The sequence below is a fragment of the Trichosurus vulpecula genome, chromosome 9, assembly GCF_011100635.1.
Source record: "Trichosurus vulpecula isolate mTriVul1 chromosome 9, mTriVul1.pri, whole genome shotgun sequence".
NCBI lineage: Eukaryota > Metazoa > Chordata > Mammalia > Diprotodontia > Phalangeridae > Trichosurus > Trichosurus vulpecula.
Genome location: NC_050581.1, coordinates 5,849,404 through 5,875,740, shown reverse-complemented (window position 1 = coordinate 5,875,740; position 26,337 = coordinate 5,849,404). Strand labels below are relative to the sequence as shown.

Here is a 26,337-nt window from a genome sequence, read left to right as displayed (position 1 = left end):
TATTTTCTTCAGGTATAAAAATGGGAAATTGGGACAACAGATTTCCCACACAATAAACATTTTTAAAAACTACTGAAAAAAAACAGAAAGATCATGGTTTTGTTGTTTTGAAAGACAACAAAATACTTTTTAAAGTCACTGAAAGATATTGGAAAAATAGGTTCCAGAACTGCTATAGGAAAAAAGTTACAATGCAAGGTTAGCACCACTTCTTTCCAAGTTTAAGGAAACATCTAAAAGAAGGTATGTTAGTCAATATTAACAAAATACAGCACTTGCTTTGCATTTTGAATAGCTTCTATATTACTCTTTTTGGATGTTTGGAATTTTGGTCTTTAGAACAAAAAAAAACACAGGAATGCATTAAGTAGTCTGATCTGGTCCTCTAGAGATTAACTAATCTTCTTTGACTAGGAAACCTTACGTAGCTAAGTCACAGAATTAAACTTCAGCAACCTGTCCCATAATTTCCACAGGATAAAATTGTAGTCATCCAATGATACCTTATCATCTCCTCTCACATTTTGTTTACTTATGCAATGATAACATATTAACTGCTTTGTATCCACACTTCCTTACTCCTCTTAAGACTAGCACTACAGAACTTCTACTGGTGTGCTAGGAAAAACCTCCTAATTCAATGGGCCATTTGTGTTAATGAAGGGCTATATTGTAAATAGTGCACCTTAATAGCAAACCCAAAGCAACAGATCACACTCTCACTGACAAAGCAAGATATTAGTGTGTCATCAGTGACGAATTAAAAGTTGCATTTAGTTTCCTTACTGTGAGGATCAATCATGGAAGCATAAATCTAATTTGGGACCAAATTAAATTGGCTTTTTATACTAACATAAAGTCTACAATGTTTCTTTTTTAAAAAAAATTTATTTGAACAGATAAAAGAAAATTTCAGAGACCTTGAGAAACAAAAGGATGTGCCTTTCCTAGACCGCAGGGGCAATCTCTATCTTTACAGGTTTCCTTTAACAGTGGAAAGTGCCATGTGTGCCTTGCTATCACAACACATCAATCTCTGGATTCTATATAGTTGCAAATATAGACACTGTATCTTGCAGGGCCTCATTAAACGTTTACAAGGAAAAGAGAGCAGCTGGAGAAATGAATTTTCAAATCCTGCATCTTAGACTACATTTCTTTTCTGGGCTTCTCATTTCTGAGAAGGCTCAATAAAGAAAAAAACCAATCAATTTTCATTATAGACTCAGACAGCTGTGTGTCGCTGAAATTACACACTGAGAAGTGAATACAATGGTGCTGTTCACGAACAACAGGCTCATAGGACTTGTAAACTAAAAAGAAAAGAAAAGAAACAAAAACTGCAAAATCACTCTGCAGAGGGGCCATAATTTTTTCCTTCATCCATTCAGTCTGGATTTTAAAGAACGTGTCCAAGTCTAGGGCTAATATGGTGAACCATCTGTTTCTTCCTGGTGCCCACTCTACTGCTACCTTGGAAGAATACCAAATCTGATAGATCTGTATGGTTCTGTTGGAGATGAAGAGAATTTTTTTTCTAAAAGGTCTTTTTTAAAAATAGACCGAAGCAGTAATCCTCTTCTCTGTAAGGCTTTCTCTCAAATCCACCAGGTAAAGGAAAATGGGTTTGTGATTCATCTGAAGTTACGGGTCATTTAACGGATAGGCCTGTATGGAAAAGTCATGCCTGGTATGAACGTCTGTACGGGATGGGCTGGGAGTGCAGGATGAGCTGGGTGTGCAGGGATTGCAGGGTGCGCAGCGTGTGCAGGATAACCCAATGGAGGAGTATGAATATGAGGATAAAATCCTGGTGGCAGCGCGGTATGGGCTGACTGCTGCACTGGGCCTGAGATCACGAGCTGGAGCAGGCTGAAAAGGAAAACAGAAATATTCATTTGCTAATTCTCAACTGTTTAAGAAGATGAAGAAGTAAGAGACAAGGCATAGTTGATAACACGTATTCCTTTAAAATCAAAGGGATGTATATGGTCAGCTGACACACTTTCACAATTCACAAAGTTTTGGATGTTGGAAACACAGTAAGTCAACTGGGAACCCACAAGAGACAGAGAATGCAACTTCATAATCACTCTAAGAGTCTCATACTCATCTCGCATTAAATCTACTGCGGATGATAACTTGTGGGAGTCCATTGGACTTTTTCCACTTTTCCAATCTTTCTGTTGACATTCTAGACATCTTTCAGGGCCCAGGTGAAGGCCACTTTCTCTGTGAAGCCCTACCTAATCCTTCCCAACTAAATCTCTCCTTTAAATTACTTCATAGCACTACTGTACTCATTTGTACAACATTTACCTGAGTATATGTGTTCTTATGCCTGGGAGACTGTAACTTCTTTGAGGACAGAGGTCATGTATCTATACACATATTTGCAGTTCACCCAATGCATGGTGGGTGCTTACTAAATGCTCTGTAGATGAAGAGTGAATGATATAGCTCTGGTTTGTCCTACACCTCTACAGTGACTCAGACACCAAACCGTTCTCATGTTCTCTGAGAATAACTAACCTTAGCTACCTGGCAGATTTGGAGTGGTCAGAAAAGATCATTTTCAAGATAACTGAAGGTTAGATTTTTAGGATGGCTTTGTGAGTTATGCAGTGCTTTTTAAGGTCACAAGCTTCTCCCTGAAAAAAAAATCCCCACTCTCCTGGGACTAGCTATAAGCTGTACGTTACAGAATACCAGTCTCTAAAGAATTTAAACTGAAGGTCACCCAAAGCGCAATAGAGATGTACATAATGAGTATAAGCAGGCTGCAACACATGGCCAAAGATGTATGTATGGGAAGTGGTATGAAGAATATCAGGAGGGAAAAGAATGATTTAAAAAAAAAAAAGATGGACTGGCCAGGTAATGAGTGCCTAGGAACTCATGGACTGACCACCAGCAGGACTTGTTAGTTCGATACACAATGTCAAGAGTTAAGAAGATGGAGGGAAGGGTCCATCTTAAAGTTAGACAAGCCCCCTGTGAAGGATTAACAGAAGAAATAGACAAGACTTGGAAAGGATGGGAGGTGATCTGTATCACTGGAGTGAGTGCTCTGGGCAGGTACCACCTGGTTATGACTTACACTCGTGAAGAAGTACCAACATCTCCAAGACCACAAATCCACTGAGTTATCAAAGTAATCTTTTAAGTGTATTTTGGTTTGTTTCAACCCTTTCTTAATGTGAATGTTTCTGAAAACGTATTACATATTTTCCTGTCTCTGTAAATAACGTATTAACCATTTACAGATGACTCAATGTAATCAGAATGTACAATTTATCATACTATGCCAAAGCTGTAAAGGAGTACTGGACTATTCTGTAATGACCCAATAGCATGTACCAGAAGGCGGTTTTTTGATTGAAGTAACTTTTCTGTGGGGTGATTTCTCTATTTGTTATTAGAGATTGCACGGAGACTATAAAATCACATGGTTTCATTGGTGGTAGTAATATGGCTGCCCTTCTGAAAAATTAATTAGTGATATAAAATTTCAAGCAGCCTTCTCCTAAGGAATTTTCATCAATCTCATAACAGTCTGAAAACTCTTTAGCAGGGCCGATAACTTTTAGTCTTCAGCCTCTTTGTAAGCTTCCACTCTCGGATCTGGCCATCTTACAGCAGGTTTTTTATCATCATGTGCATTTTTCTGACATTTCATTGTAACACTGAAAATCAGACCCCTTTTGACGTGTTCTTTTCTGATTCAACACACTAGTCCATATACTGAATGAATGAGTTAAGAGCGGCAAGAAGACAGTCACTGTCACCTGATGCTAATTCTGCTTCCTAGGATTAAACTCTCTAAGTGTCTAGCAAGACCTTTTCTACCCTCTGATGAGCTCATAAGGTCCGGACATAGTTCCTAAGCTGTGCATAAAAAAGGCAGGTTAGACCATAAAATGTCCCTGTGCTAGCATACAGCCCGCCACTGTTTTTAAGTCCCAGTGGAGCTAGCTCATTAGTGTAGGTATTCTCCCTACCCTCACAAGGGAACAAAGGAAGAACACCACCAGATGAATAAAAACGACAACATCCTTAGCCATCAGGAAGGAAAGAGCAGCCTTGTGCAAAACTGTAAACTAGGGAGATCTTTTGGTGCCTTTCCACCTCCCCTCCCTGCTTCCTTCCCTGTCTTTTGAGGATCACACCTCCATGATTTATTTTTGACTAGTCAAAGCATCCCCATAATGGCGACTCATTCATGCCTCTTTTGCTGAATGCCCCCATGTTCCAAAACTGTATCTATTAAAAAAGCAATCTGACAAACCTAAGGAAATCCTCAGAACTCACTTAAATTATGATCTCTCTTTCCAAGCATTAGCATTAAGAGAACCACAGGATTTCAGAGCCTGTTAGGAACATCTAGTCCAACTCCCTCCCTTTAAGACAAAGACACCAAGGCCCAAAAAGTTCAGATGATCTCCCGGCCACTCGTATAGTCAGTTTTATGATGGTGTTCTGCTACATTCACAAAAGTTTGGATACTTTTATGTAAGGGACATCAAAACTCAACCATTCGGACACACTCCAGCCACTAGGTTTCTTTGTCTCAAATTCTCAGCCTCTTCTCAAGCACTGAGCAGTACAGACTGCTCCATCCTGTAAGAACATCCTGTAAGTGGGGGTTCAGGGATGGGGAGCGGCAGACAACGGCTGGTTACCAGGTGCCAGAAGCTGCTTCCCCGGAGGTGACTCTGAAACACCTAGTTCAGGTGTGTGCAAGTAAAATAAATGAACAACATGCCTAATTAGCACGTAACAGTACAAAGTATTAGACGTGCCTCGGCTTGATTCTGTAAGGTCAGTTTGATTTATTAAGTGCCCATCTAATCTATTCTGAAGGAAGATGGAAAGAAGTGCTTACTGTACCCAGACAGACGCCTTCTCTGAGCTTCGTGGGGGAGAGAGATGGGAGTCTGAAGAAGGGGAAAATGTTCTGAGATTCTCTAAAGATAAAGGGCTCAGTCTTCATAATCATTTCCTTATGTAACATTAATTTCAAGTATAAAAATAGGAGGGAATGAGATAAAACATTTTCATTTAATCCTACAACATGGAATGGCATAAGAAATATTAGCTAAATTCTAGTCCTGGCCTCTAGACCCAACTGCCCACCAACTGTGTAACTTAGCCTCAGCTTCTCTGTCTGTCGAGGGATAGTGTGGGCGGTCCCTTCACCAGCACAGACTGCAAACCCTTTCCCACTTCCCCCAATACCTTCTCATCTTCTGTGAGTCTCCTCCAAATCTTTGCAAAAATTCCAAAGAGAATACAATGAACATGCTGAAGGCCTTCTGGCCTTTTAGTATCTTTGGGATACCGAGGCAGCACTGGAATTGTTCATTTATTATCCTCCACGACAAAAATGGACCAATTCCTTTTCTCAGAGTCCTAAGTCTCCTTGATGGTACCTCACATGCATGACAACCACTAACAATATGCTTCGGCCAACTATGAATCCAATTCTTCTGAGATCTTCTACAATTATACAGCACCCCTAGGCAAATACTGGTTTTATATAAATTGATGCAAAGTGAAGTAAACAGGAAAACAACGTACAAAGTGATTACAACAATGCAAACAGAAGGAACAACGAAATTAGCTATGATAACCAAGGTTGGCACCAGAGAAGAGTTGAAGAAAGGCACTTCTCTTTACTTCAGAGGCAAGGGCCCAGGGGTGTTGGTTTTGCTGAACTGGTTTGCTCTTTCTTTTTTAATCTTTGTTACACAGGATGGCTCATTTTACTGGGGTGGGGGAGGAGGGAGAACGTGAGGCCATTAAACATGAGCTCCTTCTTCTGTTCTCCTCAGTTCAAAACCTCTTGACATCATCTCCCATACTTACCTCCTTTCCCCCAGCCTCTGACATAGAGACAGCCCTTCTCCTTGCCAAGACCAACCCCTTCTGTGGGTACATTTGATGCCATCCCTCCCATCTTCTACAAAAGATTGCATCCTGAGCTTAAATCTGACTTCAGACACTTATTAGCTGTGTGATCCTGGGCAAGTCACTTAACCTCTTTTACCTTAGTTTCCTCAACCATAAAATACAAATACTAGCACTTACTTCCCAAGGTTATTGTGAGGATCAAAAAATGAGATAACAGTTGTAAGATGCTTAGCACAGTGCCTGTAATACAGCAGGTACCTAACCAATGCCTGCTTCCTTCCTCCCTTCCTTAAAGCCCCACAGTTTGGCCCCAAGCTATCTTCCTCTGCTGTAATTTGTGCTCCGGCCAAAGCAGCTTTCCCTCTGTTCCTCACGCAATGATCCCATCTGCCATCTCTCCGCTTCTGCACTGGCATTACCTCATCCCTAGAATGCACTGCCTCCTTACCTCAGAGCTGCCCTCTTGCTCTAAGAAGCAGCTGAGACACCATGTTCTTCATGATGCCTTTCTGATCTCTCCATCTATCTTATGGTTAACTATTTGTATGTAGCTAGATTTATTAACTATGTTCAGGCTGCATTCCTGTATTTAATTATCTACCCCAAAAGAACGTAAGCTTGCTGCAAATAGAGACAGTTTCACTGTTTGTACCTGAATCCCCAGTGCCTGACGCACTGCAGGAACTTGAGAAATACTCTTTCACTGACTGATTTTTGGGGAGGATATATTTGGAAATGGACATAGTGTAAAAAAAGGTATCAATAAAAATTATAGGCTTTTGTGAAATTGAATGGCTTGAGATTACTAGAAACCCTACACAACTTCCTATATACAACTCACTTCTACCTCTTCTTATCTAACTTTAGTTACAATTCAGGTGCCATCCTTAGTTCAAGAACTCTGTATGTACGTGTGTGTGTGTGTATTGTTCACGCTAGACAAAACACAAATGTTCATATATTATTTACTGAAGGTCATGACCTTCACATGGTTAGAGCACCTAAATCATGTTTTCTCCGAATGTTTCCTGGTGAAAAGATCCTTTCTAAGGATAGAGGAAGAAGGGGGAGAGGAAAAGGGAGAGGGATTTGCCAGATGGAGTGCTCTCTAATCTTGAAACACTTTAAGAAAACACGACCTAGGTGCTCTAGCCAGAATGAAAACTGCAAACCACTGGAACATTTATCCTGAGCTTTGATGTCTAATGTGAACAACCTACTGTCACAAAATTACAAAATTTTCCTTTTCTTGCACTTCTAAAATCACACAGAACTCAATTTTCTCTTTCAGCAACAGCCTTTCTTATGCTTCTCCATGGTGTCTTTTACTATGTAAATTTTGTCATCTATCTCAGCGTAGCAAATTCCACATACTCAATTGTCATCTACCGTGTCAACACCACAATTCAGCCTGTGGGCAGTGGGCCTGAACTCATAAGCAGGGTCTCTACTGCAGAAAGTCTTAGCCTGGTCCTAAGGCTCCCAAGGGACTCTCTCTCTCTCCTTATAGCTACTCTGCTGTATCTTCCCCCTGCTCTTCCCTCATCAGCCCCTCTGATCCTTTCTTTGTGGCTACAGCTTGATGCTATCCAACCCTCCTCCACCTTTTTGTTTTTCCCTCAGCTTCCCTACTGTTCGAAGGACACAAGCCCCTAACGGCTTGGCTTTCATAACCTTCAATTAATGAGCCTTCTCCTTCTTCTGGTCAGTGACCTGACTAATCACATCACATCTTTGTTATACTCTATGACTTAGGCTCTTTGATGAGCCAACTCTCCTGGGCTTCTCTGTTGATATCCAGGTTAGAAGGGATGCCAGGTGACTAGGTGCCAAATAAGCGAGGTTTAGTGAACTATTTAAAATTTGCACCACCCCACAGGCTTCAGAACATAAAAAAATGGTTAACAATGTAAAATATGACCACCAAACAGTACTTGCTAAAAATGAAGGGGCTGAGCTAGGTCCCTTCCTGCTCTAAGCCCTTTGATTCTACAGCTCTCATCTTGCCAGAGTTATAGACTACTATTTAACCATGTCCTTCCCACACAACTAAACTGTAAGCTCTTTGAAGGACTTTTCCTGCAGAGACTTTCCAAATCTCTGTGGTGCCGACAGGGACAGACTAGATGGCCACTGAGGTCCCTTCTAAATACTCCCTAAATTGAACTGAATAGGAAGCATGTTAAAGGCTCATTCAGATAATTTTAAGACCCCTTTCCCACTATAATTCTATTGCCTTCATTTATAACTAGACAAGAAATGCAATCAAAAAAATATTCAAAGAAATCAAGTTATAAAGAGAAAACTGAGCTATGCCTTGTAGCTTTTTGGCTCAGCAGATGCAAATACTGAAAATATGAATCCTAATATTAGAAATTAGAAAGATGTCCTCTATAAGACATGGTCCCTAAATTCCAGAAGCTGAGCAGCCAATTGGGAAGACAAATAACTACTCTATAAACTATTTCATGTTTGTATGAAACTACATGGTCCCTAACAGAAATTTTTAAAAAATATTCTTTGCATGCAAAATATGAATATCAGCATACTTCGTCCTCTTCCTCTTCTAGTTGATGGCAAGAATTGACGACCTACATTCCCGAACAGATAAGTGGTCAAAGGCTGTTAGCAGTTTTCAGAAGAAGGAATGACAAAAATTCTTCAACCAGATAATATTGTCATTACAAATTAAAAATAACTTTGTTTTTGCTCATGCCAACCAAACTGGCAAAGATGACAAAAATATAAAGAGTCAGTGTTGGAGAGGCTGTGAGAAGACATTAATACACCATTGGTGGAGCTGTGAATTGGTGTGATCATTCTGAAAAACCGTGCTACAAAAGTTTTCATAACCTGTGCCCACATGATCTCACTACTGGGTAAATTCCCCAAGGAAGTCAATGTCAGAAAGAAAAGTATCATATGTAACAAAATATTCATAGCAGCATCCCACAGTAGCAAAAAAAGGGAAAAAAAGCAGGTGTCCTCTGATGGAGAATACCTGATCAGATTGTGGTATATGCATGTAATGGGATACATTCTGTCCCTTAAGAAATGATGAATATGAAAAACTCAGGGAAACATGAGAAAGCATAAATAAATGATGATGACACATAACATAACAAAGAATAGACATGGTAACTATAATATTGCAGGTGAAGGCAAATTAACTTAGATGAACTGTAAGGAGAAATCCTGGCTCCAGAGAAAAGACGACATGATATTCCTGAGCCTCAAGGTAGACAGGTGGGGCGACTGCAGCTGTGGAATGCAGCATACCCTATTAGACTCTGTCAAGACAGAGGAGAGAATGTTGGGAAATGGCTATGACGTTAAAAAGCACAAAAGGAATAAAGGAAAAATGATGGCCTATAATGAAATGACCCGAAAATATTAGACAAAAGTTGTGAACGCAGAGGAAAAGCAACGCTGCTACTGCAATACGAAAAGAAAACGCTGTGATCAGATACGTAACAACGTAACTGGACCATGTGGGAGTTAGCACAGAATCTAAAAGAGGAATTTTTCAGGACCATCACCTAACCTTCCTGATCGACACAGAAACAACCTACTTGTTACACAGAGCCTTGAGAGTGGGAACAGGTGATTTTTTTTCTAGGTTCTAATTTAACCTTGTTAAGGTAACCTACACAACCATGTAGTCCCAAGTTCTCTGACTTCAAGAGATCATTTGACTACAACCTGACCTACAGACAAATACACTGGGCGACATTATTATTTGTTCTTCGTCAATGAGAGTTTGCATTAAGACGTTTTTTTGGCCTCCTTGACAGGTATCCACTGGTGCAGAAAAAGTAAAATGACCAGGATTCAGAAACATGTTCCCTCCAGCAACTATGGTTCTCGCTGTAAATTAATAAACTATATTTTGTACCAATAATCAATCTCACGTGAGTTTCATCATCTTAAATGAATCTGCCAGGGCCTAATCTATCCTTTTAGCGCTGGTGACCAAATTTCCAATTCAGCAAATCTGAGTGACCAGAAGCTTAACAGTGTACTCTAGGGACTTGAAGTACCATGTTTGCTGACTGAAAAGGTTAGCAAGAATCTGTTTAACCAAACTGTTTATTCTCAAAAATGCTTGAGAATATGAAAAGGCTAATTAGAATTCGACACGAGAAGGGATCTGATTTAAAATCAAACACCATATCCATAACAAAGGCCAAGTCCCAATCCAGACAAAGAACACACTTCTTAAAATGTTAAAATGGAAACTTACTTGTTATGTGGCAGCCTGGAACACAAGGTTCTCAAGTCATCTAAAATTAAGAAGAGAAATAATTAGGAAAAAGACACCAGACAAAAAGAGTTTTGTATATGTTTCCTATGATGTTTTGGTCAATAGACTTTCTAAAAAACACTAGCCAATGGAATCAGCATGTTACCAACAGTAACGACAGTGGCAGACTTCTATCCATTGTCCTGGTGGCAGAGGAAGGGATCTTTCTTTTATTTCAGTAGAATTATAAAATCACAGAACGAAGGGGCATTTTGTTTTTGGTTAATAACTTTGGTTGTCTTTTGAAACCAATACAAATAACTTAGCTTTACTAATACGGGCTTTAAAGTTTAGCTTGCTGGTCAGATTCACAGGCATGCATCCTGATAGTACAAATATGGCCTTGGCAAATCCACACAGTAAATACTCTCCCCATCCACATGCAGTCAATCTTTTCACATAATAACGCAGAAGTCAATAGCTCCACGGGAGCATACACAGAAGAATCCTAGGTACAAAAGAGAATGTCAAAGGTGCTACAAGATAGGGCCAGAAGACCCTCACACATTCTCTAAAGAACACTTCTCAAGCTACCACATATACTCTCAGAGACTTAAATGTGGACAGCAATATGTGTTGCTGGGCGGGGGGGGGGGGGGGGGGGGCAGCTAGGTGGTGCAGAGAGTAGAGGTCCGGCTCTGGAGCCAGGAGGACCTGAGTTCAAATGTGGCCTCAGACACTTGACACATGTACTAGCTGTGTGACCTTGGGCAAGTCACTTAACCCCAATCGCCCTGCCTCCCCCCCCCCCAAATGTGTTGCTAGACCTGCAGAGTGAGGGGTACTGCTAGAGAATCTATAGGGATTCTCTTTATCTGACCAGGAGCTCAGGAGTCCTAGAAATGTGAAGCAGAAGCAGCAGCAATGAGGCTTCTTCAAAAATGCTTGATGAGAACATGAAAAGCTGCCCTTCTGAAAGCAGAGTGGAAAGTCAACACATTTATTTAGATTATATGCAATCAAATTTTTCAAGAAAATTTAAAATCATATAGTAATATAATAATCAAAACAAAAAACTAGAAGCCAAAAATACTATTCCTCATATTACCACTCTATCAGGCAAGCCAAAAAAATAAAAGGTTGAGTTCTCTCTCTTCCCCTAAAAGGTAATAATCTGACGCTCTCTAAGAGTATGGCAGAGAAGAGTTCCACTGTTGTGGGTTGGCCAACTTGCCTTTGACTTCTCAAAGTACAATCGAGGGAGCTTTTGGCCAGAACCCATCGGTTCATCCTAATTGTCAAGAAGGTATACAGGTAAAAGATGAAAACTGTAACATATACTTCACAGAGAAGAGAAGACTAAAAGCTAAACTTGGCATCACCCTCAGAAGCAATCAGAAAGCCACAACAGGACTTCATGTGATATTCACAGTAACTGTGAGCTGGGTAACTCTGCGCTAAAGGTTACAAAGATGTGGATGGCTATACATCTAGGAGAAAACATTACCCATTCTTTGAAAAAAGGAACTTTAGTCCAGCAGGATTTTGTGTAGTCATAAAACCACCACATTATGGACATTAGTCACAAGCAAAGGGGTTATTTGCTCAAATGGGGAAAAGTATTACAACAGCCTCCTTGCCTCAAGTTTCTTTCCTCTCCAATCCATTCTCCAGATACCTGCCAAAGTGATTTTCTGATCACGCTACTCCTCTTCTCTGACTGACTGAATAAATTGCAGTGGCTCCTTATTACCTGCAGGGTCAAATACAAACCAGTGCAGTGCTGAAAGTCCTTTATAACCAGCTCTGAGCCACCTTTCCAGTCTTATTCTATATAGATTACTCCTCTCCACACGACTGTTTATTAACTGACTGACCTCCTTACTCTTCCATCATATAGAAAACACCATCTCCCATCTCTGAGTCTTTGTACAGTCGCCCATGCCTACAGTACACTTCCTTCTCATTTTTACCTCTTACAATACTCCATTCCCTTCAAAATTCAAATCAAGTACCAATTTCAACATGAAGTTTTTTCTGATGCCCCAAATGCCACCCCCTTGTTTTTATTCTGTATATATTTATACATGTATCCCTGGTGCCTGGCAGGTAGTAATGTAAAGAATAAACGCTTTTGTTGACTAAGCCCTTTGTAAACTAGCACCTATTTATGAGGCAAGGCATGAATATGCACTGTCAGTGTATGAGAAAAAGGCAGAGTAGAATAATCATCACCTGATGATACTGCAGCCCCAAACTACTGAAAAACACATAGATGCCCAGCAGAAGTGATAAGAAATAACCTTCTTGAATTATACCAAGTCACTTCCTCATTTTCCCTAAATAAGATTAAAGTTGCTTGATAGATTTAAGCATGATGTTTTGAGTATGATAAAATCTCTTAATATACAGGAACAGCATTTAAAAACATTGATTTTGTTACTGGATTTATTTTACATGTAAAGATTCAAGTAAGTGGGCAAAGGACAAAGTTTTCAAAAGGTTTGCCCACTGTAATAACCACATTAAAGCACGCTCAAACTCAGCAACAGTAAAACGAATACAAATTAAAACAACTGTTCCAATTAAGACCATGCAAATTGGCCAAGATAAAAAGACTTCGGAATATAATCAATGCTGGAGGGGCTGTGTAAAGATTGGCACAGTGATGCACTGCCATAGAACAGAGAAGTTATCCTAACATTTCTGGATTTCAGTTTGGAATAATGCAAGAAACATGACTACCCTTTGGCCTAGCAATTCCACTACCAATCAAGCATTTATTAAATACCTGGCACTATGCGAGGCATTGAATATTCAAACACAAAAATGAAATAGGGCATACTCTGCTGAGGGGACACAACATGTACACCTATAAGTTTATTTAAAAATGTACAAAGTAATTTCAGGAGGAAAGCAATGATAGCCAAGGGGATCAGGAAAAGTCTCATGTAGATGGTGGCATCTGAGCTTTTGAACTGGGAAGGAACCTAGGGATTCTAAGAGGCGGCGATGAAGACAGAGTTCATTCCGGGCAAAGGGGATAGCTTACAAAAAGGCATGGAGACAGGTAAAATATTATGTATACAACCCAATAAAGTCAAAGACAGAAAAGTCTAACCAATACACACCAAAAATAATAAAAGCATTCCTCTTTGAAGTAGCAAAAAATGGGAAACAAAACAGGTGGCCATCGACTAGAGAATGGCCAAAAAAATAACCCTTCCCTGTTCTCATTTTTCAAGCTTCCCTTTCCCAAAAATATAACTAATGTTAGTAGGAAAGTCAATGTATAGCTCCGAGTGAAACTCAAGTAGTTTCCACTCCATGCTCAGGCCTCAGATTCAAAGGGCTCTAGAAAAACAAGGGATCCCTGCTGTAACGATGATGACCATCTCCACAGCTGTTCTTCCAATGGCAGTGCCTATCCTCACACTGACAAAGCGCTATCCTCACAACACGGGGAGGTAGGGACTGCAAATATTACTGCCTCCATATGACAAGTAAAAACGCCAATACTCCCAAGTTCAAGTCCTTTGTCCACCATCCCATGGTGAGTAACTGGCAGAAGCAGGCCTTGACCTGGCCTTCTGATTCAGATCCAGTGCCTGTTCTACTATTCCAGACTGCTGTTTATTTAAACCTCCCATCACAAAAGGCCATTAAAGACAACCCTGGCCATGGGGTGAGACAGTATTACCAAAAAATGTGATTTTATCCCAATGCATGAAAGTGTCATGAAGGGTCAAGACTCTGATAATGAGAAATCCAAAACTTTATGACTGGTCTATTCAGCAAGGATAGAGGATAAAGTCAAAAGCTTGCTGGTTGAACAAGTTCTTCCCCATGCTGAACTTACTCTAAGTTATGCTTCAAAAAAAAAATGTTTTAAAGTAATGCAATATGTAGGTGAAAAATGTTTATTTGCATTAATTATCTTTAGGTGACAAAATTCTCCTAACGTTTTGATGTAATGTAAAGTTTAATGGCTACTTAATGCTCTCTAGAAATACACTGGATCCTTTTCCTCATAAACACAAACCAAAACACTTGGATTACAGGAATTTTGTCTTCTCTCATCTCAAATAACTTTCCTCCCCATTAGAAGGCTTGCCCATTAAGGGACTCAAGAGATGGCAAATATTTTAGGAAAATACTTTGTATCAAGGTCTATTTGGCTATTTGTGGGGCCATGTCTTTTGTGTCAAAACAAAATGTATCATTTCTTTTAAAAAGTTGAGAGAACATAGAATGGGGTGGGAGGGAAGAAGAGCTAAAATGCTGCTCTACACAGTAGAGTTGTTGGCCTAATTTGTTTATGAGAAGGCCTAAGAAGCTGGAGAAAAGGAGGAAACCAAAAAACTACATACTACTAAGCATGTAGACAGAATGGAAGCAGAACTACCTAAAGGAGAATTTCCCCTCTAATACGTCAGATAAACAGCTGTCCAGCCCTTACCTCCTTCCCTCTGGGGACAGGCTGCTGCAGTCTGGTAATCTTCACCTACTCACAAGTCTTTACTTACCTCGCCTAAATTTGCTTCTTTGGGACATGCAGAGGAAGCTTCTTTGTTCTAAGTGCCTGGCACTGAGCCTCACACATTTTTGTCCACTTAATCCTAACTCCTACCACAGGGATTAACTACCCTGTAAAAGCTGGGCCATGGGGAGACAGAGTGTGGACTTTCAAGTTAGGAAGACCCGAGTTCAAATCCTACCCCAGGTACTTATTTGGATGTGGGCATGTCACTTCACCTCTCTAAGCCTCCGTCTCCTCCACGGCAAGATGAGGACAACAGTGGCCAACCTGACAGGGCTATATGGAGCGCTAGCTATTATTAATAAGGTGGGCTGTCCTCCCGGTGACGGGGCCGCTCACTTGTGTGATTTATACCAGGAGGCGGCAAGAAGCAGAAGGGAAACCACCTACCTCTGGTGCACAGCAGGGCTCCCGACGCCATGGCCACCTGCAGAGCCTGAGCCAGGCGGTCCAGAGATAGCTCAATTTCTTTGGAGGCATTGAGTGGATTCAGTTCATCAGATAATCTATTAATCTCTTCAACCAGAGGAACCATGTGGTCAAACAGGACCAGCCCCAGCCGTCCATATAAATTCTTCTCTGTTAAATGCACCTGAAGCATCATTAGAACCTGCAGAACACTCAGATGCAGCTTTGAGTATAAAAGGTGAAAGTCCCTGTCGATCCCTGCTGCAGATCCCTTGGCAGTTTTATTGTTCGTATGGCCATTTGGTAACGTGGTCTTCTTTTTTCTCTTGTAAGCCAGAGGTGCCTTCACACACCAGCGAATCAGTCCAGTAAGGGGGGTTAGCTCTAAAAATCCAATTGGGAGATTGGCTGCAATTGGGGTGTTTAAAAAGGTAATGAGGATCAAACGGGGATCCTCAAAGATCCAATTGACAATGACCTCGAGCAAGTCCAAAGGTGGGATTAGATCATCTGAAAAGACAAAGAGCCCAGTGAGACATAAGAGGCGACGTGGGAGCGGGAGGTGAAGTCCAACCTTGATTGTGGCTCAGAGCAAACTCAATTTAAAAGCTAGCTTTAATACAACTCCCTACCCATGGACTTCCAAAGCACAACACCCCATGTAAATTCAGAACAATGACACTTTCATTTCTGAGTGTCTCTGCATGTCTATATCTAAGCGTGTCGTAACACCCGTGGCACCCAGGGCACTCAGTGCCGTAGCACAAGGCCACATGCCACAAACCCCCAAAGCCTGATCCCTAAAGACCTATTCTGACCAGACCCATAACCATGGCAGCTCCGCTCCTCCACACTCGCCCGAATCATTCACATGGCACTGTAATGTCTATAAGTATGTGGACCAGAGGGCAGGTAATTCTTAGAATGTGATGTTACTGTGAACTCTGAACCACTGGAAATTAAGAGACCACAGAGCACCATCTAGAAGATGCTGAATAGTCCCAGTTATTGCGTATGTATACGTACAGGTACCTAATAGCACACAAGTACCTGTGGATTTGTACACCCACAAGGGTACGGGTATATAAACCTGTACAGCTACAGTCTGTTGCCCTGAGTGACGTTAAGTATTTTTATCCTACATGGGTTGTCATAAAACTCTAGTCTATTTCCTTCTAAAAGGCAGCCCAAATTTCTACAAAAAGTGTCTTTGATTTTGTTTCTAAAGGTCTGGCTGCTCATAAATAATAGTCTCACAGCAAAATCCAAAGACAGCAATCACTAATTTGGAAGCCACCTTTAAGCTAAGTAGCATAACTACACACTAACTGTTTGACGACATGTCAGTAAAAGTGAAAGGGTGGCCCAGGACTGACAAAGTAACTGCAGAAAAAATAATGTTCCAGAGAAAGAATTATGGCGTCTGAGTGCAGACTGAGGGAAGCCATTTGCTCTCTCTTTTTTGGTTTTGTTTCTCCTTTCTCATGATCCATTCCATTGGTTAGAATTCTTCTTTACAACTGGACTATTATGTAAATAAGTTCATCGTGAAGGTAGATGTAGAATCTATTTTGGATCACGTGCCGTCTTGGGGAGACGGGAGGAGGAGAGGGAGGGAGAGAACATTTGGAACCCAAAAACTTGTGGAACTGAATGTTGTAAACTAAAAATAAAAAAAAATGAATTTATTAACCCCCCTTCTCTCCTCCCCATTCTGACTTAGTTTGAAGGATCCTGTCAAGTTACTACACAGTCTTTTTAGACTTCTTCATTCTCGGCAAGAGATGTATATAATCTTACATTATCTGCATGCTGGTTGGTTTGTTTAATCAGAGTTTTCCAAACTTTTGGGTCTCCATACCTTTTGGCTTTCCGTAAATCTTCCTATACCCCCTATTCAATATGATGGAAAATAAACTCTAGAGTGTTCCATGTATGTGCACATGAGAAATAAAATAAATTTTCATAAAAAAAGAAAAAATGATGTACTACATTTGCCACATGACACATAACACACCCCAATTTTAGTGTAAAAATGGAGATTTTTTTGTGCCTCAAAGTTTCTTCCTCATGAGTTGTAATTGTGGCAGCAGCAGTTCTAAGTCTCCAAAGATTTAATAAGGATAAAGCAATGATTATGAACTATGTGCTGAATTAAAACTGCCTGCTTGTAAACCTGCTTGTAAATGAAACAACCAATAGTTGACACCTTTTAACTAATCAAGTGGAAGGCTGGGGGAGCATTTCGTTATAACTAACCTCCTGTTTTAGTAGCAAAGCAGTTGTGAGAAAGGCAGATTATGCAAAGATAGCATTTACCCATTTATTCAATTCTTTCTACAAAAACTTACTAGAGAAAATTAAAGTGTTTAACAAAACAGCTCTTTAAAGCTGGATGAAACAAAAATATGTCTAAAATGAAATCAGCTGACAGATAACACTACTGTATCTATCTAGTAGTCATTCTTGCAGAATAAATAAAGTCACATTTTTGCAGTTTCAATGAATTACTTTCAAGGTTAGGACTGGCTAAGATGCTATTTGTTAGTCACTGTGATCTCTGCAGTCACAGGTTGTAATTTAAACATGAGGACAGACACATGCTACTTTCCCAATGGAAAGTTTCATTTTCCAAGCTTCATCCAAATGCTACACAAATGGATTTTTAAGGACCTCTACTACAGCTTACTAAGGAATTCTCATCTCTAAGGAAAGAAGAGACCAGAGAGAAAACCATACTCTCAACACAGGCACAGCCATGCTTCCTCCCTTTTCCCAAGGCCAGTCAGGTTTTAAAAGAATTTTAATACAATTTATAATGAAATGATTGCCTTTTCAAGTCATCTCATTACTTTGTACATTTTGAATCTGCCAGAAAGGGGTTAAAGATAAGCACCAAGTTCTATCAGCAATAGTATTTATTTAGGGCCCACTTACCAACTGAGTCCAATTTGGATTATCTCCCTTCAGTTTACTACCTAAAGGAATCATATACATATACTGGAGATGGCAGCTGAAAGATGAGAGGAAATTCTACCCACCCAAGTCATTTCATACTGGCTTTCATTAAAAAAGACACATATGTGCATTCTATTCAGTACAAGATAATATATGTAAATAAAATAAGAAAATGAAAAAGAGAAACGGCAAAAGACTGCATGTATACTAAACAAAGATGTATATCTGGGCATTATTAAAGAAGGAAAGAGAAGTTGGAAGATATAAGTAGTTACTATTAATTTCTTCCTTGCAGTTTATAATTAAAAAGAGAAAACTGAAAGCTTCTTAGGAAAATAAGTTTATATTTAATGAGTTACCTGAGGAAAGGTCATAGAGTGCAGTAACAGCTGTAATAAACTGGCAGCAGAAGCGAGGGCTGGCACTGAATATCTGTTTCAGTGTCTGAATGGATCCTGGCACCAAACTACAGTAGTCATCAACTAAGGCCTTTGCTAACCTCACACAGTAGCCCGCAGGTGTGCGCTGAAAAAAATTTATAACACAAGTAGTCACAAGCACTTTGCAACAACACATACTTAGCTTTTCACAGTGCTTCCCCCACACGGTAAGAAAGGATCTGAAGCATTCTTGACACTGTTCTTTTCAAGGATTCTTTAGAATTAGAGATGGGTTGGCAGGGAATGATTTAACATTTAAATAAGGAAAGGTCAAAGCAGTATTTCAATACTTCAAAGAGCTATGTTTTTAGGTAGGACGAGGGTATTTTCTCTACCAACAGATCATAAACCTACTGCCTTTGATAGCTGCTGTAGCAGAAAAATTCACTGTCCTAAAAGCCGACTTTGTGATGAGTCCTAGACAAACTTAGGTGTGTTAGCTCTTGGAAAAAAAAAGCATTTCCAACCTGCAAGACCCTGCCTCAGCTCATGATTCACTAGCACAGCTTTGGAGAATTCAGGGTAACCTTCTTGCCAAAATGAAGTGTCAGAGGTAGGTAGGGCTGTAGTGATGGTCTAACTTGACTTAATAAGAGAACATAAATCTTCATTATTTTGTAACCCTACCAGGATTCCAGGTGAGAAAGACCTGATAGGAACCAACCTAGAGTTGTCTATAACAATACACTGACCAGTCAAACAAGAAATGGAATTTTACAGGAGTTTGAGGAATATCAGATATTTTAACTTTTTGTTTAAGTCAGTGGTTCTTCAACTTTTTTGATCTGTAATCCCCCTGGAAACCTGGAAGGTTTCTGTAATATCCCATGCCCTATACTTCCAAGCTAAAGACAAAATAAAACAACCCAAACAAACAAACAAACAAAAAACCCTCCAATTTAATCCTCTATAAACTGACACTAAATGGCAAGTCAGAACCATATAACTTCAGCCTCCCATTTGGCACTGCAGTAGACTTTAAAGGAAGGTGTACAGAAGGTACCAATATTTATTTATCACACACTTATTACATTATGCTCTATACTATGCTCCTGGCAACACCAAACAGTCATTGAGAACTGAAGCTTTGGTTCCTTCCCTTGGGTTTTGAACCTCATCTTGAGTAATACTGGTCTAAACTAGTTATTTGGAATTACTTTCCTGAATATCTCCTGAACCTCAGGGTCAAAGCTACAGATCTAAAATGAAGTACAACAAATTCATAGTCTTAAGTCTCAGTGAGGGATCATACGTGTATACAAAGATAAATGAAGAAGCATAACATTTCTTGTCAATATGATGTTGAAATTTTATCTCACTGAATTATAAGAACAGAAACAAAAAAACCTTTCTAAGTTTAACAATATTTCAAAACTTAGATCCTTCAACAGATACACGATCTTACTGATGCAGGAATGCTTTCCATTGGTGCAGACCAGAACCCATCTCTATTTTCTTTTCTTATACAGTTTGTGTTCCTGCATAAATGATCTACCAAGCGCACTAGAGACATTCTTTTTAAAAATAGTGCAACCTCCTTATCTCTCATGCTCAATGTAATTAGCCCAACATCTCTTCCAACCATATATTTTCCAGATGATCTCTCCTACCCCAATTCTTCTGCAACATGCCACACTTCACATTTACTAACCATACCAAAAGTTTAAAAGAGATTGCAAAGGACATATTTAACAGACCAAACTATTTTTGTGAACTTCAGAATAAAGTAAGACCAAAAAGATGTCTACTTTGCATTAGTTTAACGCCTACGTGAATTACTATGTATGCTTAAAAGACATTCCAATTCACACCAACATGTCCTGTCTCTCACCATCCTATTTAATCCAAACTGTGAGCTTTCATTGTGGTATAGTATAATCTGCCAAAGTGACTGAGAAATGAGACAGTCTGATTAGCCAATTATTTTGGTTTACAGAGTGGTTTACATATATGTATCTCACACATGGATTACTAATTTTTTAAAAAATGTATCACACTGAAACCATGCTGAACATTATTTAATTTTTCTTTGATTACTGACAAGTACTCTGAAAGGATTTCACATATGATAATACAACAGCTCTATTATCACTGCTGAGCAAGGCAATGCTAGCAAAATAACACTTCCCATGCTTACTAGTGCAGCTTTTTTTTGGGGGGGAGGAATATAAAAATATTAAAATATGTTCAAAAGTTGCTGAAATTTAACATAACATATTTGTGTAACTTGAAAAGATTCTACCCAGAGAGCTGCAAGGTGTTTTCAAAATTATCTATAATATTCAATCGAAGATAAAACTAATCCTTATTATTATCTTACTCTGTGGGATTTTAGCTTAAATTTAATTCTTTTTCAGAAAATAAGGATGACTATTTTGTCAGACTTTTTTCTGGCCCAGACCTATGATTTCATCAATAAAGGGACTCCCTAGGTGGAAATCCCCTTTCATCACTTAATTCTCTTAGTGCCCCTGACAACTCCTTAAGATTACCAGACTCTACAATCATTAATAAGCTATACTAAAATATAGTGTGTAAGTAATACTATAAGTGATCTCTTAAGACTATCAGAATATGCTATACTACAATTAATTCTCCACTGATGCCTAGGTTATTGAGTCCTTTGCCAGTGGACCATCCACTCTGGAAGGGCCTAAGAAACTTGAAAACTTGGACTCTGGCTTTCCAGGACCTGGGAAACTGTTTGTGTCTGTCCTCAGAGGATCGTTTGAGCAGTGTTTGGGTAAGCTTATTCCCAGAAGTGTGGCCACCAGGTGGTGGTATTTTCTTTGGTCATAGATGCTACCAAAGAATTATCTGAAGAGAATGCCACCTGTATCACTACAATGTCCACACAAATGAAATCAGGGTATTCATGATTCAAATACAGTATTTAATATCCTAGTAGCAGAGAAAGCAAAACTCATTAAATTCCCTGTGACCTAGTAGAACTTTACCCATGGTTATCATTTGAAGCATGCTGGTATTTTTTTTAAGAAATTTTACCTGTAACCAGGATGCAGCACATTCTAACACAGGAATCCGACACACAGCCACCGCCATTGAGACCAACTTTCCTAGTAAGACCATCCGGCTATCATCGGCTTTGTTCCCTTGAGGACTGAAAAGGGATGAGAAAATAATCTGCCGCACAGAATCCTTGGCTTGCTCCTGGAAATAGTTGCACATGATTTCAAGAAGTTGAAGCTCCTGGAGCGAATTCAGCCTCTGTGAAATAAAATGAAGAAACCTAATAAAACTTGGTATTTCTACATTAGTTAATTAGCACATCCTACCCTTCCCTATAAAGTCCCACTCACAACTACTGGTTATTGTCTGATTTCTGATTATTCTCAAACAACTCAATGGCACTGGCCCTGAAAATCAGTGTTGGTGTTTGTGGTCTCACAGCTGGACAGAAGTGTAGTCTATCCCTTTAATATAATATTAAGCACAGATGTCAAACTGTCCTTGTCTTCGTTCTGTAGATATTCTATAGATATTCACAAATATGTATGCCCTCCCCCATTCAAATGTAAGCTTCTTGAGGAGAAAGACTCTTGCTTTTGTCTTGAAATTCCTTAACACTTGGCACAATGTCCGGCACATGTAACGAGCACTTAACAAGCGGTCACTCATGGACTGTGATGCTCCAACTATAGCGAAGACTAGTCTTTGTCTCTGCCATTTTTTAAAGCAAGGTGACTGGCATTCATCAATTATCTTCAGAGATTCTAGGAGAAATCAAAGAGCCAGGGGCTACTGCAGACAGTGAGGCTCCCATTAGACAGGGGCTGTCTTCTGCCTTTTTTTGTATCCCCAGTGCTCAGCACAGTGCCTGGGACATGTCAGGCGCTTAATAAATGTTTTCTGGCTGACTGATAAATGTTAGTAGTATTATACTAGATTGGTCATAATAATCAAATCCCTCAAAGGACCAGGACTTAAAATAAACTCTTTTTAGAAAGAAGGAAAGGACTTCTTATTTTTAGGCCTATCCCTATCTTATGGAATTTTTACTAGGAATGCATCACTGCATCAGTTGGCTTTCCTTATATTCCTCATTAAAACAGCATTTGAGCTGCAACGGACAGAGAAATCTTATACGTACATACATACATATATGTATGTGTGTGTGTGTATATGTGTGTATATATATATATATCTATGTATGTGTGTATATATATATATATATATATATCTATGTATGTGTGTATATATATACACATATATATAATATGTATCACATGGCACAAGGGCAGAGGCCCAGAGAATAATAAGATTATCTGCATTGTAAAGATGCACTAAAAATTATACCAACGTTTATAAAGTCAGGACTTTTACGACCACACAAGCCATCTCAGTTCTCCTCCTTCCCAAGCCTCGCTACGCACCTTGGGCTGGGAATTGCGCTCCTTGGGCACCTGAAATACGAATTCCTCCAGAAGCTCGATGGGACCTTTGTCCACAATGGGAAGCGGCGCATTCTGGAGCTGACTGCTGAAATAAATGTCCAAGTGGTACAGCACTTCCTTGGCAGCGCTCAGCGCGTCTCGGCGGATCAGGGAGTGGCGAATGTCACTCATCGTGGTCCTGCGGGGGCATAAAACAAGCCAGGTCTGTCCCCTCCCAAACCACCGCACACATTTGCCCTTACTGGCGCGCTCTGCGCTCTCCGTGCGGGCTCGTCTCTGACCGCCAGGCTGCACTTTTAAACCTCTCCTTCTAACTGGCTTTCCCCTCGGACCCAAGCTAACAGCCTCTCGGGGGCTCAAAGTCCCGAGAGCGAGCCGGCGGCGGAGCGGGGCACGAGCAGAAAACTCGGGGTCACGCGGCCGGAGCAAGGGCTCAATCTCTCAATGATTCGGTTTCTCGACCTGCAAAAACCAAGGGCTGGGCAGAATAATGGCCAAGGAGCCAGCGTTGCGGGGCCCTCTCCGTGCAACCCCTCGGACCCTTGGCTCGACGTTCTGCCAGCCACCTTCTCTTAGCTGCTAACATGTAAAGCTCTGGTTCTGATCCAGCAACCGCTATCCTCCTAGAGCGGCCTCGCGGGGCCTCCCCGCCCCTCCAGGCCCTAATTCAATGACAGGGAGCTTTGCCCGACACCTCCACCCGGGCTCTACTGCCGGTGCGGACCAGCCCGGGGGTCCTAGCAGACTGGAGAGCCTTAGGGTCCGGCCCCAAGCCGGGAGGACCACCCACTCGGGCTCTCTGAGGGCGCCCGCTTGGAAGAGGATCATCTCCAGAGGATTTTTACCCCACCCCCACCCCCCACCCCCCCCCCCGTGAGGAGAATGAATTCTTCTGCCCACAGATGCCAGGGGAGGGCTGCCCGGGAGAGGGCCCTCAAGCCCGCCGCGGGGCAGAGAAGCGTGCAGCCCCTCCCTCTAAAGCCGCCACTTCTGAAACAGGCGGACTCGGAGGGGTGCAGCGGGCGGCCCCGAGTCCCCCAGCTCGGCGGGGGGCTGCACGGGCTGCATGCATGCACCCTCGCACGAATCCCCGCCTCCCCGGGCTGCGGACCGGAGGCCGGCGCCCTTTGCCGCTGCACCGCCGCTCCTCGTCATCCAGCGGGGGGAGATGCGAGCATCCGGTTCGCAAGCAGGGACCCGGGCTGCGAGGGAGCGCCTTACGGTGGCCGCCCGGCCCCATCCGCGGGTCTGGACAAAGGGAGGCTGGCGTCGCAGGCCGGGGCCGCGGGCTCCGGCCCGCCGAGGGGTCGGCGCAGCGGGGCCGGGGCCGGCGCGGGTTCCGTCACGGTGTCCCCGGGCGCCTGGCCTAGCCTCGGCGCCCGCCTCAAAGCGAGACCCGCCGGCAGGCCTACCTTCTCCTGGCCCAGCTCAGCGGCACATCGCCACCTCGGGCCGGGAGTCTGAGGCTCGAGGAACAGGCGGGCGACGCTGCGAAGGAGCAGCCGGGAGGCCCCGACGCGGCGGGACGGGTGGCCGAGCACAGAGGCGAAGCGACGGTGGCCCTGCGAGGCCAAAAGCAGCCCCGGGTGCGGCCATCGAGCTTCGGCGCCACCTAGCGGCGGTCCGAGGCGCTTAGATCGTCAGGGCCGCGAACCCCGCCGAGGGGCCAGGAAAGCCGGGAACGAGACAAAGCTTCCTCCGGTCCCGCGGCGCCCAGACGGCCACTCACCCTCTCTTAGGCGCTGCGCTGCCCCGCCCGACGCCGACTTCCGGTCCGGCTCGTTAATGAGTCCCCCGAAGGGCCAGCGCTAGCACATTGGGTCCCCGAGCGGCGTCCGCCCCTCCCGCTTCCCTCCTTCCCGGGCCTCGGCCCCTTCCCCCGAGATCCAGCCAGCCCCGCGCCGTCAGACCTACAGATCCCCGGGCGCCCTTGGGCAGGCCCCCTAACCTCGCGGTCCGCAGTTCCCTTCTTTCTTTGCCGGCTCAGCTGCCCCCCGCCCCCCCTCCCACTACTCCGTATGTGTACTTCTATTTACATACATGCTGCCTTCCGCGTTCGAATGGGGGCTCCCGGAGGGCAGGGCCTGCGTTGGGCTTTTTAAAAACTATTTCCAGGACCTAGCAAAGTGCCGGCCCTGGTGTCTGAGTCGGCAAACACAAACCGCCTGCTACGCGCCGGGCACTGGGCTATTGCGTGAGCACACAAACAAGAGTGGGACCCAGGGCGGCCCTCCGGCGGTTTACATGGAGGAGGAGGGGCAGGCATAGACATCTACAAACCAAACGCAGGGAAAGGGGCAGGGGAGGAGACAGCAACGGCATGGACCGAGGAGAGCGCACCCTTTGTGACCTCGTGTAGGATTTTCTTTGCAAAGACGGCGGAGTGGTTTGCCATTGCCTTCTACAGTTCATTTTAGAGAGGAGGAAACTGAGGCAAACCGGGTGAAGGGACTCTCCCAAGGTCACACAGCTAATAAGCGTCTGGGGCCTGATTGGAACCTGGGAAGAGGAGTCTCCCTGACTCGAGGCTTCTCCACCTAGCTGCCCCAGTAGAGGGGGCATGGGTGTGTTACTGAGGTTCTGGCATGTCTGGCCCCACCGTGGGGCGTATGAAAGAGTGGATGGTGGCTTGGAGCCAGGTGGTGAAAGACTCCAAATGGCCTGGATTAGATGACCCTTAGAAGCCCCTCCTTGCTGTAAAGCTAAGGATAGTACAGTCAGTGCAGCCATGCGCCCTAAGGTACACATAGAAGACAAGGTCCTATTCTCATGGTAATTAGTTATTTAAATTTAGAGAGTCCTTTAAGAATTGTCATCAGTTAATGTGAAGTGGCTGATAAAAGCTTATCTATCCACATAGAATTTTTGGTTTTATAAAGTACTTTTTCCTGCATCAGTTTGGTCAAATAGGTAGCAGGTAGCGCAAGTATGTCCATTTTACAGATGGTGAAACTAAGGGTCAGAGAAGGGTAAACAGTAGGATTTAGTAGCTGGCAGAGCTAGGGGTGAAACCCAGCTTTTCTGATGCCCAAATCTAGTCTTTTCTTCATTGTAGCATACCACTTCAAAATGTGCATTCCAATAGGGAGAGATAAGACTTAGAAAAGTAACTAACACAATAAGTAAGATCTAAATCTGGAAGAGATCTCAGAAATTATCTAATTCAGTAATCTCACTATAGAAGAGAAAACTGAGGCCCACAGACATGCAGTGATTTGCCCAAGACCACAATTACCAGGGTAGGGAGGAGCAAAGACAACCTTTGTCTACAGATAAGAAAACTGTTCTACCAGGTAGAATGGAAAACATTTAAGGAAATATGGCTCCCCAAGAATAAACTCACAACCTGAAAATCTCATCATCTTGGAGATGGATGGGGGTCGGCTTCCATACTCAACTCCTCAGCACCCTCAGTTGCCT

At 42.2% G+C, this 26,337-nt stretch overlaps 1 protein-coding gene across 2 annotated transcripts; it reads right to left on the bottom strand.

Moving 5' to 3' along the window:
• Positions 1–868: 868 nt before the first annotated feature.
• Positions 869–24,678, bottom strand: C9H7orf26 (chromosome 9 C7orf26 homolog). 2 transcript variants are annotated; one of them, XM_036738017.1, is made up of 7 exons: positions 24,330–24,678; positions 22,897–23,095; positions 21,509–21,730; positions 18,422–18,587; positions 15,087–15,614; positions 10,157–10,196; positions 869–1,872 (listed from the first exon to the last, which is right to left on the bottom strand). In XM_036738017.1, exons 2-7 carry the CDS (start codon positions 23,086–23,088, stop codon positions 1,656–1,658), a joined length of 1,365 nt encoding a protein of 454 aa, XP_036593912.1. In that variant the 5' UTR covers positions 23,089–23,095; positions 24,330–24,678; the 3' UTR covers positions 869–1,655. The 2 variants fall into 2 exon arrangements, with proteins under 2 accessions (XP_036593912.1, XP_036593913.1); XM_036738018.1 differs by having other exon boundaries at positions 24,647–24,678.
• Positions 24,679–26,337: the final 1,659 nt, after the last annotated feature.